This window comes from Psittacula echo (genome assembly GCF_963264785.1).
Source record: "Psittacula echo genome assembly, chromosome: 2".
NCBI classification, from domain to species: domain Eukaryota; kingdom Metazoa; phylum Chordata; class Aves; order Psittaciformes; family Psittacidae; genus Psittacula; species Psittacula echo.
In genome coordinates this window covers 137,333,246-137,346,968 of record NC_137737.1, presented here as the reverse complement: position 1 = coordinate 137,346,968, position 13,723 = coordinate 137,333,246, and the positions used below count along the sequence as shown (strand labels likewise).

Here is a 13,723-nt window from a genome sequence, read left to right as displayed (position 1 = left end):
CTAGCTGCCTTTTCAAAAAAGCCAACATTCCTCCTCTCCAGCACACAATCAATTTTCCAAATTTGAAAAGCAAAGTAACCATTAAATACAGGAAAATAACAGCATCATGCTTCTAAAATACTAAATACTTTTGAAAAATATAACAAATATTGTCGTTGGATCATCCTTCAATAACTATCTTTATGCCAACAAATCAATGCTCAGATGCTTTCACAAGAAACAGAAAGACCACCCAGTTAATGTTGATGCCTCAGGTTTTACTGAAAACCTAAAATGCAACACCCCACCATGTATTGCTGACATGAAGCAAAGTCTCCAGACTCCAGAACCCTCACGAGGAGAGCCACTATTAACCTTCTGTTAGGAGAGCAGCACTCCAGCACTGCAGTATGCAGCACAACCTGCCAGCCAGCAAAGTTTCCCAACATGCGCTTGGGCTTGCGGAGAGGATCAGACCATCATACAAGCTCTGGAAAACCATTAGTTTCAGTGCTGCAAACCAGGATGAAACAGAAAGGTTTATCAACCTCTTTCCAAATGGGAGCTGACAAGTGCAGCTGGATACTTGGCGCTGCTCTCTGGTGCTACTAAAATCAGCAACTGCTGACTCTCACCTCCTCCAGGACTGGACCCAATCTTTTAAAAGGCACATCAAGCCTCTCACTTACAGAGTTTGCCCTTTCTTTCCAGCGGTTTCATATCACTCTCTTTCTCTCTCCTAAAAGCAAACCAGGAAACTTTCAACGTAGCTAAAAAGAACATTTTTTGACAGTCAGACAAGCCTGGGTGATTCCCTCATGTCCTTCCAGACCTGCCAGGGTTACTGGACCCCACTCTACTCTGATGTCTCACTGCACACTGTGCTGATGGCAGCAAACCACCCTGATATCCACCAGCTCTGATGTGGGCAATGCTTGATACCATGTGCAGGTTGGCATGAGCAGGTTGGGCTCACCCTCTTTATCCCAGCCATGTCCCCAAGCACTGGCTCCCCCAAGGCAGCTGGCACAGCACAGCACAGAGCATCTGCTGTGCCCCTCCCCACCTCGGGACACACCGAGCATGCATCCAGCATGGACAAACCACTCCCAGGTTCAGAGGTGTTCTCATGTCCAGTAATTTTTGACACAGCTCTGATATCTATATGGCCCACCCCAGTTAAAAGGTTTGTTGGTTACATGAAGTAAACACAGGGAACTCACTGCTTTAGGAAACAAAATCTCCTGCTGCCCTACCCTCCTCTGCTTAAAAAGCTCCTGGATAATTTACTTAATCAGAAATGAGATTTCTACCTTACAGCTTTGCCTAGATAATAACAACAACAATAAATAGCAGAATCAAAGGGGAAGAAATTTAAAGCTAAACCACTTGAGAGTGCTCTGAAGAGCTAGCAGGGCTTTTTAAGCATCCGAATGAAATTCGTCTTACAACCAAGACAACCTTCTGCAGAGACGACTGAATTGGTATCTATCTTCCCAGAGATCAGTCTACAGGATCCTGCCTTAAGGGACCATGTAGCCGCTGCCAGACATAGTGAGAGGAGGAAAAAAAGGGGGAGGATAGTGAAAGAAAAAACAACAACCTTCCTTCGCTTTTCCAGTCTCTCCACAACTTTGTGGCAGCAGGGAGGGCGCTGCACCAGAGCCAAGCTGCCCCCACCCCCCCCGCCCCCCGAACCTCCTGACAACCAGCCTCACGCCGCCGCAGCGTGTTCATCCTAAGGCAAAAACCCATCAAACTTAATACTTTACTAATTACTGTGGCAGTTTAATAGTTACTGCACCATCAGAGAGCTTCGTAATAACTACATTTCTATAAAATTAAAGTATATTGTCCCTCATTAGCCAAGCGTGTTTCTGCAGCGCTGTTATACTTCGCGGAAAAGGGACTCGGTGTTCTACACAGCCCTTTTTTAATTAGTTCTTAAGAAACGCGTTTTGCAATTGTATCCTTAGAAATCCCTAATGAAGAGCCAGATTTCATGAAGGCTGTGACTGGGCTAATTTATACAACTAGACAACTTCAGAAGTTAGCCCAAGCTAGTGACATTATTTAGTTCACTGGAGCGGCTCATTTTAATTGGATTAAATTGTCATGTTTTTTTAATTTCATAGTGAAACCTCAATTTATTATTTCCTAATATTTGCCCAAACACTGCAACTGTGTCATTTGCATGCCTCCTTTCCCTCAGGACAATCTCATATTCACCGATGGAAAAGGCTAAACCCCTCTGCCCGGCTGTCACCGGCTCCCTGCCGCGGAAGAGTGGGAGCGCTTAGCCGAGAGTGGTTCTTCCAGAGGCACAAATCCCGGCAACCGAGTTAATTGCATTAAGCGCAGGACCTCGCTTAGCAAATAAACTTGTGGCTCGGACAAAGTGTAAACAGCGGCATTATCCCGAGCATCTCGCAGCAAGCCCGCAGAGGAAGGGCTGGCGGGGCGGGCGGCCGGGACAGGCGGCTGGCCGGGCGGCGCGCAGCGCTGCGCACTCCTGCAAGTAGAGGCGCAGCAGCGCTGCGTACCCGAAGGTTTGGGGGAATCTTGAGCCTCGCAACCAAGGGTCGTTACTGCTTTTTTTCCCCCTCATATTAGCAGCCGTGCGGGGAGGGTTGACTCTGCAAGGAGACGCTCCCGCTTCGCCGCCCGCAGAGCCGCGGGAAGGCGCGCTGCCCTCAGGCTGCTGCTTCCAGCGCCGGGCTGGGGACGGAGCCCCCGCGGGACGCAGCGCCCCGAGGGCTTCGGGACCCGACCCCGCAGCGCCGCCGTCTCCCCTCGGGTGCCCCACGGCCGCGGAGTCCCCCCCTTCATACCCCTTGCTCCGGGGCGGAAGGGAGGACGTCACCCCCGTCACCGGGGGAGATTCCGGGACCGGCAGGGGGACGGGTCGTCGCGGCAAACTTGGTCTGAGGCTCGCTGGAGGGCGACAGGGCGCTCCGCTCCGCTTCAGTTCGGGGGATGTCTTTTCTTTTGGAGGAGGGGGGTCTGCTGCTTGCAGAGCGCTCAGCTATCAACAGATGCCCCCTGAATCAGCCCCCTGCCCGGCGGCCCGCGATGCCGCGGGCAGGGCCGAGGCTGCGAGCCCTGCGCTCGGAAACGGAGCCGAAGCGGCTGCCTGTCCTTGTCCCGTCCCTCTGCGCCCCGCGGGGCCGCCCCCTCCCCTTCGCCCCGGCACTCACCGGCTGCCCGGAGGCGCAGGCCACGAAGCTGACGGTGAGCGCTAGCCACACGCCCCGCATTATTCCCGCAGAGCCGAAGCGGCGGCCGCCTGGGGCCAGGCACAAAGGAGAAACCGGGGGGCGGCAGCGCCCGTGGGGCGCGGGGCACGGCCGCGGGCGCCCTCTTTCCCACCACGCTCCTTCCGTTCCACTCCGCGCTTCGCTCCGGCGCTGCTCGGCGGGCCCGATGCTGCGCGGCGCTGGGGCGCCCGGCTTGCAGGCTGCGCGCTGCCGGCTCTGCTGCCTTCCCTCCGCCCCGAGTGCGCGGCGGCGGCGGCGCGGCTCCCAGTTAAACCCCGCAGAAATTCCTGCAGGATTACAACACAGATTGGCAGCTCCCCCAGCCAGTGGAAGGAGGCGGCGCGCCGCTGCCGCCGGCTCTCGCCCCTAGCAAATTCAAGCAACTTTCCCCCCTCCAACCCCTCCTCCTCCTTCTCCGCTCCGGTCTCCCCTCTCTCGTCCTCCCCCCCAGTGGAAAACATGAGCAGCGCCGCGGGCTGACCGAGCGAGGGCTGGCCCGGTATAAAAGCTGGGCCGTGGAAAAGCTCCTTCTCTTCAAGTGTAATTTTGGCGGCTGCCGCGTGTTTTCAGCGTTGGATTTCGTATCGCTGCTCCGCACAACCCTCCCGAGTCAACCCCGGTGGCAGTCCCTGGTGTTGGAAAAAACAGGACGGAGGGGTTAAAAATCACGGGGAGGGGGGATATCCCAAAATGCCAGCCCATTGTGGATCCCCACTTGGCTTTCTGCCCCAAGATTCTTTCTGGTTTTAACTTTTCTCCCTCGACAAGAAGCCCAGACACTTTTAGAGGTGAGGGGGTAGTTTAAGAGACAGCTACAGTTTGCACCTAGTTGCAGGGATCCAGGAGCTGCATCTTCAAAATAAATATTTCAGGAATTGACAACACCAAGAATGCATGCTTCAGAAGCCAAAACAAGAAGTCGTGCCGTGACTAGTCCATGGTATTTCTCAGCTGGGGAAAATGGTGGTATTGAGGTAGGAGCCTCAGCCTGATCCACTTGCCTATGCCAGCATGTTTCCACCACTGAGTGTGTCCATATATTACATCAGTCATTGAACACGGGAAAGGAGCAATAACCAGGAAAGCAAAATATATCAGTCTCACTTGCAAACTACCACTTGTGATTTAATTCAGAAGGCTACAGGCAGCGTTTATAGCTGCATCAAATGGTCACAAGGTCTGCAATGGTCTCTTGTTTAGCAAAACCTGTCCCTCTTGGAGGACCTCTACCCTGGAGGGGACAAAAAGAGCCCAGGGAGATTGCCTGAGCAGATGTTTATCCTGGGCAGATGTTTTTCCACACCCTTTACCTTGCTTGCCCTGCGCTTTGTGGAGTGCTTTGGCTGATGGGTGGTGTTGAGATCCCAACCGCCTTTAGTTCCCACTCCGGTTGCCTTCCTATCAAAACTAGAACACCCTGTAAGAAAATAAAATGAAGTTAATTTGGCACAAGCAATCTCTCACCCCACTCATCACTTTCCCAACCTCTCCCAGGCAAACAGGCACCCCTGGAGATGCCTGTGCAGTCTGCTGGGAAATGGCAGGACCCTTGTCCCAGAAGGGTAGGTGGCCATGCCTGGAGTGCTCTTGCTGCACACAACCCAGTCCCAGGAACATGATACCTCTCAACAGTTACCACACTTGCTATTTCTAGATCCACTTTCCGGACATGCCGTGTCATTGATTTTTTAGGCTGCATTCCCCGCTGAAATCTTATCAGATTTTCAGTGGTCTGCTCCTCGCCAGAGTCACGCACAGATTGTTTAATATATTCCTTATATTAAGCGGATTGTTTAATGTAATCCTTCTCCTTCAAAGTATGTTGCAAATACCTAGGACCCAATTCTGTGTATCGTTTTCCTTGGTAGGCAGCAGGACTGCAATCCAGCTAAGTGACAATTTCAGCGCTGTTTGATGTGGGTGAGTGAAGTGCAGTGAACAAAAGGGAGGAAGACTCCAGTTGGGCCGAATCTGTAGGACCTCACATTGGCACAGGGTCTTACAGGCACCCCCATCTGCAGGGATGGGAGAGATAAAGAGGTTGCAACTCGCCCCAAGTCAAAGCGGAAACCAGAAGTAGCATTCCATGTGCTGGCAGGATATTTAACAGCAGGAAAGCAGAACGCCACATTAGAAGCAAATAACATAAAAGAATGAATGTGAAGACAGAGAAGCTGAATATCGGAAGCATCCTAAGGGTTGCCAGATACCAAGAGGCAGGTGATTTACTACAGCAGCATGTGTTTTTAGCATTCAGACCTTTCAGGCATGTCTTTAACAAATAAAGCAAGCTCACCCTTTCTTTCATGTTACAATCCATGATTATCAGGGATTTTTAGTGTGAGGGGACACTGGAACAAGTTGCCCAGAGAAACTGTGTCTGCCTCATCCCTGGCAGTGTTCAAGGGCAGGTTGGATGGGGCTTGGAACAACCTGGTCTAGTGGAAGATGTCCCTTCCCGTGGCAGGGGTTTGAAACTGGATGAGCTTTAAGGTTCCTTCCAATACAAACTGTTCTGTGATTCTGTGATGCTTTGATTTATGTACTCAGTAGAATCTATCAAAGACCAGTATCATCTGTAATCGAGGAGGGGAAGGTCTTCCTCAGGCAAAGATAACAGCAGCTAAGGGGCCTCTCATGGACCAGAAGTGTCCATATGGGCAGTGCCAAGGGAGGACTCAGGGCTAGGACCTGGAAAACCTCCAAATGCCTACACACATTCTTAAACCTGGGGTGGGGAGGAGATTTCTGATGCCAAGCACAAAGCTAAGCATATGCTCTAATTCTAGAAAGAGCAGAACTGAGGACCAGAAGCCAGATGAATTATTTGGAAGGACAGAAATGAGCATGAGGAGGGAAGAAGAGAAAAGAAATAACCTTTCCAGGTCACAGAAATAGCAAAACATTGTATTGGGACCTACCTGTTGCCTCCCCACACTCCTGAGCCATCCGGCTGGGAGCAACATTAGGAGCATTTCCATGCGTGGTCCCACGGAGGATAGTCGTTCTACCTCATCACAGCCAAGTGCTCTGGTACCTGCTTCTCTTGTCACCCTGATTTTATAGTGACAGAAGCAAGTGGAAAGCCCAGCATGAAACCAAATGTTTTTAACCCAGAGGAATTATGTAATAAGAACTGCAATGAGGGGATAATAAGAGCCAGGCAATTAGACAGAGCTGCCAAGAGAAAGCTGCAGGCCAGGGCATTTCTGATGCAGACCAGCCACTGGCCACCTGACCACAATCCCGATGCTGGATCACACAAGGCTGGAGTGGGATTAAGGTGGGATTAAGGGACAAACTTTACTAAAGGACATTTTTTTACAACTGTGTTATATGCTGGAAAGATGTGAGAGGATCTCACATGTAGAATGTGCAATGTGGTTTTCAGCTACTGAAAGTACCCAACCATAACCCAAATGGCCGCTGAATTTGAAAATTCAGCTGTGGGTCTCTCCTAAGGGAAAACAAACCTTCTGGATTTGGAGCCTCTGTTCCCAGCTCTGGCTCATTTGTACTATGCAGTCAAAGCACTGAATGACTTCACACAAATGCAAACATTTCTAAAGCCAGGAGTACCACAGAGCACAGGCAGGGTTTTGCAGGAGCCCTTTAGTGGAATGAGCCATAGAGTTACCTGAATTTTAGGGAAGAGTCATGGTTAGAAAGAGACAAAAGCTGTGCAAAAACCAATTTTGGAAACCTTAGAAAAAAGATTTCAAGCCAGTGGCTGCCAAGGCACTGTTAAAGATAAGTAAGTTGAACAAGTTCCTGAGTGCTTCCCAAGCATTCATTTCTGCATGGCCAAGTCCTCCAGGTGACTCGTGCACCCAGCAGGGCTAAGGAAAGAGATCCACATGGGGAGGAAAGCTCCTGATCATGCCATTTCTCCATTAAGATTTGGCCAATAACACAAGGCATGATTGAGAATGCTTGGCCCACAGCATCAGCCAACACAGCAAAACTCTGAGCCTCATGCTGCAGCCAAGTGGGTGATGAGGTGGCATTGGCTGGAGCTGATGTTTGTTGTATAAATGATTGGTAGCTGTATTTGTTCCCATGATGGGGTAGCCTTGGCGTCATGTTCAAAAGTCATAAGAGGTGGCAAATTTTCCCAAATAACTTATTCACAGAGGATCAGAATCTGCGAAAAGGAAGAGAGCAGCTGATATTAAATGTGGTTGAACCCATGCTGGCAATGATCTGAAATAAACTTGCTAAAATATGTCAGTGGGAGATTTCAGAATGAGATTTATTGCTACATCCCCAAACTCCCAAATTTTATGCTTCTAATTTAAGAATAATAGAACTACCCATCTTTTCTACAAAAATGTCTCACTAAATATTTGCAGTGCAGTCATGTTCATTTCTGCATTATAATGTGAATTTAGGGATGTGGTAGGCTGGGGCTTGTAGGACTATTGAACCACACGAGAGGTTGCAGCAATTTTGGTAACACATCAGTGAATGATTATTTTCTGCATCAGTTTTTAGAAGTGTAATTATATGAACATGCATGCTTCTTCAATAGGCTCTTGTTCCAAGGGTACCTATTCTAAGCATCCCCAAAATACCCTGGGACATCTTTGTTTGTTTGATTCAAAGAACTCTCCTGCTGTGCAGCTTCTGAAGCATAACACTTACGCAGGGTATTTACTTTTTAATCAATCTCTCTGTTTATCTTGGTTGATATGAAATACAAACTATGTCTGCACAGAACTGAGTGCTCCCTGATTGCTAAAACAGCATAGCAGGAGCTAAGGGCACCATAAAGCAGCCAGTGCTTGTTGTGTCTGCTGTGACATGGCCAGGTTCACTCATTTGGACTGTATGTGCTTTATAAGGTGGTTTATAGTGTTGGGCTCTGTATGAATGCAACAAAAAGTCTGAGCTTGGCCTGCAACTTGGCTGGGCAACAACTGACAACAGAAAACTTGCATCAAGGAAAACTTCTTTTTTCATTTTCCATGGAAAAGAATAGTGGTAGGGAGGCCTAATGAAGAAGAAAATAAAAGGCTAGAATTACAGGCACAGCACATGCAGCAGCCTCCTAAGAGGTGGTGGATCGGGTGAAGCAGTCCAGGAGCAGCCTGAAAATGGAGCTGGTTTGTGTTTGTCATTGTTCAACAATAGAGAATCAATGCAAAGAAACACAATGGTAAACACAGGCTGAAGGCTTCACTCAAGAGATGGTTGCTGAGGGGGGGATGCTGCAGGTGGAGCAAGCAAGGGGGGATCAGGAGTCATCTCCTGCTCAGTGAGGTGTTAGCCAGCTTTCCAGAAGAGTTACGTTCAGAAAGTTGTGACCCCCGCATAGAGAGGGACATCAGAACCAGTCACTCATCCACATTCAAAGATAGCCTTTACACCTGGCATTAAAGTCTGGCTTTGGCAGCGCTCCTAGAGCAGCTCTCATCCCTGCTATTCAGCAAGTCGCTGAACCTTTTAAATGCAAAATACGTGCCTCCAGTGCCTGGCTGATTTGAGTCTCTTTTTTCCAGGAGAGGTGCCTTCCAAGCACCATAAGCAAAGCAAATGACACAATACTGACAGCTAGGACCACCGAAAAATCCTGAAAGTTGGACAAAGAAACATTATACTCCCAGCTTTGGCTCTGAATGCTAACTGCCCTAAGAAATCCGGTGTCACTTTTTGCTGACCTCCTGAACAGGGTAAAATTTACCATTCTGACATTTTAGCCAAGGCTATTACGCTTGCTTTCTTTTTATTAGGACAAAATGTACCTTTAAAATAGAAAAGATAATTCTTTATCTCTGAAGGTTTCATTTAGAACGATGGCTCAATATTCGCCTGAGACATTTGCATACCTGGAAGTGTCTCATACATGATCACTGCAAATGAAATGCATTGTTGATTTAGTTTATTATCCCAAAAGATGATATCGTGGTTAAGGTTTGTATACAGTACATCAGGAGAAAAATACGGAAGGGTTGAATTGAAACGGATTTTAATTCTGCCAGGTATACTGCTGAAGTTAATGAAAGTCAGTTAGACATACATTTGGCTGCTGTTGCTAACTGAATAATACAAGTAATAACAGAGGCATCCATTCAATTCCTGATGAACATTAGTAATTTCCATTATCTTAAAATGAGTAGGAGTTATGAATTATAGGTGCAGAGATTGCCCAACACTTTTTCATTATTATATCTTGTTGTCAGTTGCTTATACGTTTGCCAAAGTTTGATGCATCAAGCTGAAATTTCCTACACTGAATATCAGCCTCCGGCTGACTCTATTTGTTTTGGTTTCTTTTTGTTTTGCAGGTTTTATCAAGAATGGTGCATCTGTATCCAAGAGCAAGGTTAGGAGAAAGTATGTTATTATGTCTATGGTAAGCCAAATTCCTTCAACATTTATCTGAGAAGACGTTTTACCTCCGTGCATGGAAGCAAAGAGCAAAGGTTTGGCAAAAGGAGTCAACCAAACACTAGAAATTTGCTTTTCAACACATCTGGGAAATTATTCCCAAATTTGGACCATGTCTAAACATTACTGTCTTTGCAGTTTGTACGTGCTTGGTAGAGACTTGTTAAATTCTGACATCTAAAAATCCCATCTAGGCAGGGCATGTTCCAGCTCAGAGCCACAGAAATCTCTCTGTGGTTGATCTCCAAATAAAAGGGCTGGCTGTAGATCTCCTCTTGGCACTTGTGAGACAAAGTCTGCTGCGTGTGCTTGCACAGCGAGGGGAAAGAGAAGGGAATTTGATTTACTCATGGAGGTATATAGAGAGGGGCAGTGGTGGTAAGAGTTGGAGAGTGAGGAAGAAATGGGAGAATATGGGGAGAGAGCAGCACGGTGGGAGAAGAACAAGAGCAAAGGTGGCTGAAGGCGTTGGCATGGATGGGTGAGCACCAGGGCATCAGACCCACGGTAGGTACCCACAGGGGCAGCAAGGGAGGAAAGCAGGACAGTGCTATGTCTGGAGAGGCCAGGAGAAGAAGAGGACAGAGACAGTCCTGCTGAAAAGAAGATGATAACTGCCCACCATGGGACAGCTGTGTTCTCCTCCAGACCTCGAAATTACACCAATGGACATAAGGCTCTGCATTCCTCGACTGTCAACAAATAGCGATGGGAAGATATCTCTCTGCCCCAACACTCTGTATTGGCTGATCAGCATAAATAATAGGCTGTGTAGTGAGAGATAATGTTGTCAGTAAGATCCATGCCTCATTTTGTTGCAGAAATTGAAAGCTATGGAGACAATGACAAAGGTGACTGTAATTAAAGATGGTATCATAAGGCATTAGCTGCAAGGACAACCTTAATTTTGGTGTTTCTCAACTCCAAGCGCTTTTCTTTGTAACTGAAATGTTTTCATATCGCAGGTTTTCTTAATGTTACTCTTACAATGTAATGCACAACGTCACACTTGGCTTAACTAATTTCTGTTGTTTGGCCCTGGAAATCTGTACCCATATGGGTAATGCTTGCACACATGAAAAAATCACTGGAATTATTTGACACCACTTATCATCTAACTTATGGGAGTAAACAGATACTGCAGGACTTGCCCATGTAGTACATTGAGCATGCTAAAGTTAGTCCAGCTGTGTGTAAAATTGATGAAAGTATTTTAAAACAGTATCTTGCCTGCTCATACTTGATTGTTCAGATATAAATATATAAATATATTTAAAATAAACATATATTCCAACAGCAAGTGAGCATCTGTCTATGTCAAGCCTTATCACAGCTGTTTAGTTCTTTTGCTCTGTTTCTCTCTCTATTAGTGTTGTTTTTACCTTCTCAGGATGGAACTGGATCCAGAGCCAAAAGAATAAAACAAAGATGTGTCCAGGTCGTACACATTGCAGCATATTTATTCCAATCTCAGGATATACATCCTGTGAGCATCAAAACAAATTAGTCTTCAGTACAAGAAGAGTCTATGGTCTGACTGTTGCTAAGAGAAAACACAGCTGGACTTTTCATTCTAGAGAAAAAGCTTTGTTTTCATGTGACAAGCTCTTCATTTCTGAGTGTAATTGCAAATTCATCAGGTATGTGGGAAAAGTGAAATGAAATAATAACCAGTGTCCCTCAGTGCTCTAGAGCAATCCCTGGGGGAAGTCTGACACCCAGGTGAGGAGAAGAGCCACCACCTACCACTGTGAGATGATGCAGTGTGGGGTTTCCCCTGGCTGGAGCATCCATCACTTGGGGTTTCTGAAATCAAAGGGTAGTACGTACATTCTCAGTAATGACCAGCTTCTTAACGATAGTAAAATGGGACCTATGCAGGGCTGCAAGCAAAGGGCAAATTCTGAATGAGACAAAATGAGTTCAAAGCATGTGATTAAACAGTAGTAGGCTTAAGGTCTTAATTCGCCTCTCCCACTATGCAAAATAAGAGTAACTCATTTGTAGTCAGTGAAGCTACAGAGATGTAAAATGGCATCAGAGGAGAATCAGGCCATTGTTCTCTGCAAAACTCACTGATAAGACATTAATTACTAAAAGAGAAAATGCCATCAAAAGGATTTTAAATGCTTTGCAGAACTCAGAAGACAAACTCATTAAATGCTATGTCGTAGAGGGAATTAATTCCAAATTTGTGAATGCAGAGAAGGCGAATGCTGCACTACAGATAATGGGTGATCATTTTGAAAGCCTTCTTCGGAAGGCCTACTTTCTTTCAGAGGGGGAGCCAACCCCACATATTACATCCAGAGATGTGAAACAATTCCAGATAAAATAAATAACCCTGAACCTTGGTCCATCTCAAACAGTGAATCCCAGCCAACTGCAGTTGTTTAAGGATTGTAGAAGTTTACTGGACTCTGTTTCCTGCCCAGCCTGTCTCCTCTCCACTCCCAGCTCTCATCTCAGGTCAAGCCAGGCTTGGAAGCAGAAAAGCTAAACACCAGTCAGACAGCATCATGTGCGGTCTTTCTAACTGAGCATCCAGTTAAAGTGCTAGAAATCTCACTGGGGAAAATGCCAGCTCCAGGGATATGATAAAAATCTGTGGTAAAATTATCATCTGACCTCTCCAAGGACAAGAGTTTACCCTCATCCTCAGGATAATCCCCAGATAATTTTGCAGACCTGGTTGCTGAGATAGAGTGACCAAGTATTTGAAACTTCTAATGTCCTTTTGAACAACAGCACCAAGCAGTTAACCCTCCATTAAGTCCGCCACAGAGGAGATGAAGCCTATTAATATACAAGAAGGAACATAAAAGGTATAATCAGTGAGAACTGAAAACATGATCGTGTCATAGGGGACAGTGTTGTGTGCCTCAGCCACCAAACATGCAATGTTCTGCTGGGGGACCCTGGATGCTGAGGCTCCCAGTGCAGCACCATGGACATCTTGAAGGCACATTTTTGACCCAGGCTTTAGCAACAACAAACAGGGTGAATAGTTGCCCCATCTGCCTTTTGCTTTGGGCATGGGCAAAAGCCCTGCAGCAAGATGCTGGGAGTCAGGATCCTTGGGGCTGAGGCTGGCATCTGGCTGTGTGATGGAATAAAGGAAGCGGGACGAGAAGATGCACTTGTCACATGAGCCAGGGGCAAGATGGGGATGCCAGGACAATATATGCCTAACACGTGACCTGTGTTCAACACTGTCCTGTGATCTGATGGGGTGACTGCATTCCTCTCACAGGATCTGTGTGAAGGAGAGAGTCCTTTTGAATGTCCCCTATTTCCCGGCTCCTTCTTGTCACTGTTGTTCAAACCCAGCCACTCGAAGCAGGAGAGGGTTCAGACTATGTCATTGGCGTCATTGTGTACTGATCACACTTTGGGACTGGTGGCAGGAGCTCAAAAGGATTATTCACAGTCCCTCGAGCTGCCAAAGAGGCCATCCACTGCAGAGCAGCAGGAGTGGTTCCCTGGCTCCCTGACACAGGAGGATGTGTCTGCCAGGACAGCAATGTCCTCAGCTGCAGGACTTGCTTTGTCATCCACAACCAGCCCTAGGACCCTGCAGTTCAGATTCATGGGTGATGACAAGAAGAATAACAAGTACCTAGCCGTTGTCAAACTGGTTGTGGTAACATAGGCTCACTCCTGAAAACAGGACAACTTGTGCATCAGCTGGAGGCTGCTTCGATGTAGTGTCTCACTGGACAGTGCTGCAGCCTCACAGTTCTCATTTCCAGCTTGAGTGCACAGGGAGGCTGTCACCTTTCCCTTGCACATTGGGCTGAATGCTCTTCCACTATACCAGAAAGCTCAGACTTCTCCTGCTCCATATAGTCCTTAAGTTTCCATGGTTTAGCTGCACTTGGTTGGAGTGGGGGGGCTCTCAATCCTGCAGTATAATTTTGGGCAATAGTGCAAATGGTACACACTCAGATTTTTTGGCTAGAGAGATGTACAACATGAGGTCCTGCAATGCAGGTAGCCACTGGCTACCTGGTGTGTGTCTGACCTGGCCTCTGCTCTGTGTGATCACGCAGAGGCAGTAAGAATACATGTTCTTGCATCAGAGAACCCAGAGAAGG

General features: G+C 47.3%; 1 protein-coding gene across 1 annotated transcript in view; it reads right to left on the bottom strand.

Annotated features, from left to right (window-relative positions):
- The window catches only part of SDC2 (syndecan 2), a gene marked incomplete at its 5' end in the record, with an annotated part of 61,125 nt that extends 57,889 nt beyond the window's left edge, over window positions 1–3,236 (bottom strand). The window contains one exon of the mRNA XM_080610476.1: window positions 3,177–3,236. Coding sequence (XP_080466602.1) covers window positions 3,177–3,236 — 60 coding nt within the window. The remainder of the gene's footprint in view (window positions 1–3,176) is intronic.
- Between the last annotated feature and the right edge of the window lie 10,487 nt (window positions 3,237–13,723).